The sequence below is a fragment of the Juglans microcarpa x Juglans regia genome, chromosome 3S, assembly GCF_004785595.1.
Source record: "Juglans microcarpa x Juglans regia isolate MS1-56 chromosome 3S, Jm3101_v1.0, whole genome shotgun sequence".
NCBI lineage: Eukaryota > Viridiplantae > Streptophyta > Magnoliopsida > Fagales > Juglandaceae > Juglans > Juglans microcarpa x Juglans regia.
Genome location: NC_054599.1, coordinates 3,823,569 through 3,827,761, shown reverse-complemented (window position 1 = coordinate 3,827,761; position 4,193 = coordinate 3,823,569). Strand labels below are relative to the sequence as shown.

The window sequence follows — 4,193 nt, the reverse complement described above, 5'->3', positions numbered from 1 at the left end:
GAGGAAAAATATTTCATTGAAAAAATGTGTAAAAATTATAAAAATAATTGTTTCTATTTCATTGAAAAAATGTGTCATTGATCAACAGTACCAAACATTCGAATCTATGCAACATCGTTTGCTTCCAGGATAAACCATATATAATTGAAAGTTTGTAATAAGCCAATTTTTCTTTCTTTTTCTAAAAAAAATGAAAAATAGCTCCAAACAAAATCAATGAAACTTAGTAGGGCTAGTCATTAATTTCCGGCTAGTACTCATCCCTAAGAAAGCATATATAAGCCAACTGAAATCCATTATATGCTAGCTAGCCTTGAACACGCACACTCTCTCTCTCTCTCTGTGACGAGCCTTATCTCTCTCTCTAAATTAACGACGATTTGACAAAGAGATTAAGCAAAAAGCAAAGAGTACCTAAAACTCTACTGCTACGTACAAAAAGACACAGATCGACTGATCTAGCTACTCCCGCATAATTAGTAAAGATTGAAAAATAAAAGTGTACTGGTACTGCATGCATATATATATATATGGACGCTAGCTCTGAACCGTACTGATTGCAGTCACTGGCACCCCGAATATACATGACGACGATGACGGCGACGACGACCCTGCAGATCCCACAATATTGTTGTAGTTCAAGCATTTTACCCCGTTAACACTACTAACCATTCCACTACTCCCATTTGTCGTCGTCGGTTCATTGTTAATCACAGCACTGCTACTCCTCCAATCCTCGTGATGATGAAGAACAATCTCCTTCTCATGAAACTCATGATTCCCGGCCTCCCCGCGGCTCACGTCGCCACCAGTGTCACCATTATTGTTAATGTTGTTGTCAATATCAAGAATGGCCTTTTCTTCTTCCTCATGATCAGAAATATCGCTCTGTGGCTGATCTTCCTGATCATCATCAGCAAACGGATTGATATCATTAAGCCAAGCGTCGTCGTCGTCCAAGGGCACAAGCTGCAACGTGAGACGCCCATTAGCCCTGTGTGCCTGGAAGTACTCGTGGTGCCTCACCTTCTCCTCGGTGAGAATCAGACGTCCGTCACTGGTGTAGTGTCTCCTCAGCACCCACGGCATGTGAGAATGCAGATTCCCCGTACGAGCCAGCAATGGTATCGGCGGTGGGAACTCTTTATTCTCCCTCGCCAGCCTCCAATCTCGGTTGCCACGGCTGTATTTTCTATAAGCGTCCTGACGATCATGGGTAGACGCAGTCTTGTTCTCCGACTCACCCCCTGTACTGTTCAATGCAATTAACATATCGACGTTGTGTTCGAGATCAAGGCAGCTCTCGGTGCCAATGTAGTCCCCAATTACAGAGGACGCCGCCTCTGTGGGGTCGAACATGTTAAAGGCAGTAGGGCTATATCTGAGTTGGTGTTCTTCAGGGGAGAGTTTCAGGTAGTCGAGACGACCCACTTCTAGTTCCAGATTGTGGGTGAGGGATGCTTGGGGGACTGCATATTATATATATGGATGGAAGATATATATGGTTTTTTGTGTATATCTAGAAGTTCATGGGTGGAAACAGTGTTGGCAGTCTGCCTATCTGGCTGGCTGTAATTACGGTGTTTCAGCTTTCAAAATCAAAGCCAGAGAGGGAGAGAGAGAGGGTTGGTCGCATTGAAGGTAGGAAAAGATAGAGCAGAGACAGCTAATCTCTGGGACTGTCAAGATTGGGTTTATGTGCAATCAATAATCTGAATTTATTCTCTGATACTAACCTGTAAAATTCACAAGAAAAATAAAAATTACATGTATATGGTTATAAATAAATAATTAAAATCATGAGCTTATTAATTCTATGAAATCTTAAGTTATTGTAGCTGAATAACGCTATTCTTTATCTTTGATTTTTTCATTAATTTAGTCATATAAACAGAAGACGTTTTAAGTAACTCTAAGTTAACCACTTGAATGATAGAGTTTTAGTAGTTACAATTTACAAGTCGCTAGTACTTATTGTAGAATCCATTACGGTATGTTGTTGATATGATAAGTTTTCACATATGTAGTAGTATATTTGATGCCATAATAAATAAGCTTGTAAATACATTTTTCTAATTAAAAATCAGTTTAATATATCACATCAATCAATGTCTTGCGGCAGATACATAAAAACAAAAAGGATAATTCTTTTCATCAGTTACTATAAAAAAATATCAAATGTGAAATGTAACGATAAATAGTAGTTGATGTATAGCAAAATCCAAATAAAAAATCTATTTTCATGTCTTATTAGTGATCACACGTCAAACCATTTAGTTACTTTATACAGAGATAATTATATTATGTTCGGATGGTATCTGCAATGATTTATAAATAGTATTGACAATAATAGTAAAATAATTAAATAATTTGTAAATAATAATAAATAATAACAAAATAATTTGAGAATATAAAAAAACAGTTGTATTTAGTGTAAAGTTAATTTGCACGTTCAGTTTTTGATTGTCTTCGAACCGTACACGTGGGCTGATATATGGCACCACGTGTTGGTAATATTCAATACAATGAATCCTAAACAGTTGCAAATTGTAACCCATATGGTTAGGAATGCCTACATATATAATTAAAAATAATGCTATATATAATTAATTTTAGGATGTATAAATATTACATTTAAAAAATAGTGAAGTCTACTATCCGATTAAATGATTATATAATTCTAATTATGAGCACTGATATGATATAAGATATATAATAATGATAATTTTCATGGAAGTAATTAAATAAGGAAATAGTGGAGTACTTCAGACTAATTGCTGTATATTCTTCTACGTACGTCCACAATATTTAAGAACGTCCTGCATGCAGGCCGGTTAATTTCCCTTATCTTCCTTTAATTTTACTCCCACAAAAAATTTAAAAAGTACTGATTAATAACTTAAATATTATATATAGGTTTTATTTCTTAATACAAATTCACCATATATACAACAAATAAAACGCTACATTTTCTTTAGTTTTTTTTTTATTATTATTATAATTAATTTCTTATGTTACTATATATATTTACGGTATTTTTGGATAACATGCATTTAAACGGAAAGAATATTAAGAGATATATTAACAAATTACACAGAAAAATAGGAAAAAGGAGGCGTGTGCACGTCTAAAACGCTTGGCAGTAAAGAGTGGAGATCTGGCATGCAAACCTGGAAGCCAGAAATACACATAACAGACAACATCATCTTTTCTGTTTTCAACAAATTAAGTCATATATATACATACATACATATATATATATATATATATATATATATATATATGGAAACTTGAAAAAGTCATTCCTTCTTAATCTGATCTAGCGATATATACTGATCACGATGATGATCAACTGAATCCAGATACGCAAAACAGACAAATTAAGATCAATGAATTCCATTAACAAGTTTGATTATAATTTACGAGCTGATCATGATGATTTCATAAAAGAGAAAGGAACCCAGAACGAAAAGACAGACAGACACCATGACCAAAAACAATGAAAGCAATAACAACACCTTTAGTTCAATTAAGATGCATGAAAAAAAAAAGAATGTAGATCATCGAGCACTATACGAAAGTAACGATCTGAAACGATCACTGATACATATATGTATGTATATATATATATATATAGATATATATGTCGGTTTTCAGTATCCTCGCAAAGTGGGAATTGGGTAACGTATGTATGTTTATCAGTCAAAAAGAAGAGATATATAAGGGAGAGATTGATAAACTTACAAGCATGGGATCATCATCATCATCATCTTCTTCTTCCGGGGGCTTCTTAGTTCTTTCTCTGTCTCTGGTCATCTGGTGCATTGGTTACTATAAGAGAGGGTGAGTGGAAGATATATATATATATATACACGAAGAGGACAACTCGCAATTTAAGCGAGAGAGAGAGAGAGAGAGAGAGAGAGCGATTCTCCTCTCTTTACTTTTTTGACAGGTAGATAGATTGACGTACGTAGGAGTGTAAAATGTCGTCGTTTTCGAGCTTCTTCGCTGTCTCGTTTTTGTAATCACGCAATATTACTTATATATGGCGGAGTTTTGAGGAATAGGGTGAATATTAATTTAAACGACTGGGAAACGGCACAAATTATTATGTTTTATCCATTTCTAAAATTACTCCTTTAAATCTGGAGTAATTGAACCGTATACAACATTCTAAATCTTAATTACCT

General features: G+C 34.7%; 1 protein-coding gene across 1 annotated transcript; it reads right to left on the bottom strand.

Annotated features, from left to right (window-relative positions):
• Positions 1-278: 278 nt before the first annotated feature.
• LOC121257076 lies at positions 279-3,872 on the bottom strand. Its single transcript, XM_041157951.1, has 2 exons — positions 3,745-3,872; positions 279-1,736 (listed from the first exon to the last, which is right to left on the bottom strand). Exon 2 carries the CDS (start codon positions 1,357-1,359, stop codon positions 538-540), a length of 822 nt encoding a protein of 273 aa, XP_041013885.1. The 5' UTR covers positions 1,360-1,736; positions 3,745-3,872; the 3' UTR covers positions 279-537.
• Between the last annotated feature and the right edge of the window lie 321 nt (positions 3,873-4,193).

What these genes read in the sequence shown, in the direction of transcription:
- LOC121257076 (XM_041157951.1), bottom strand. Translation starts at nt 1,359, where the DNA reads ATGTTCGACCCCACAGAGGCGGCGTCCTCTGTAATTGGGGACTACATT.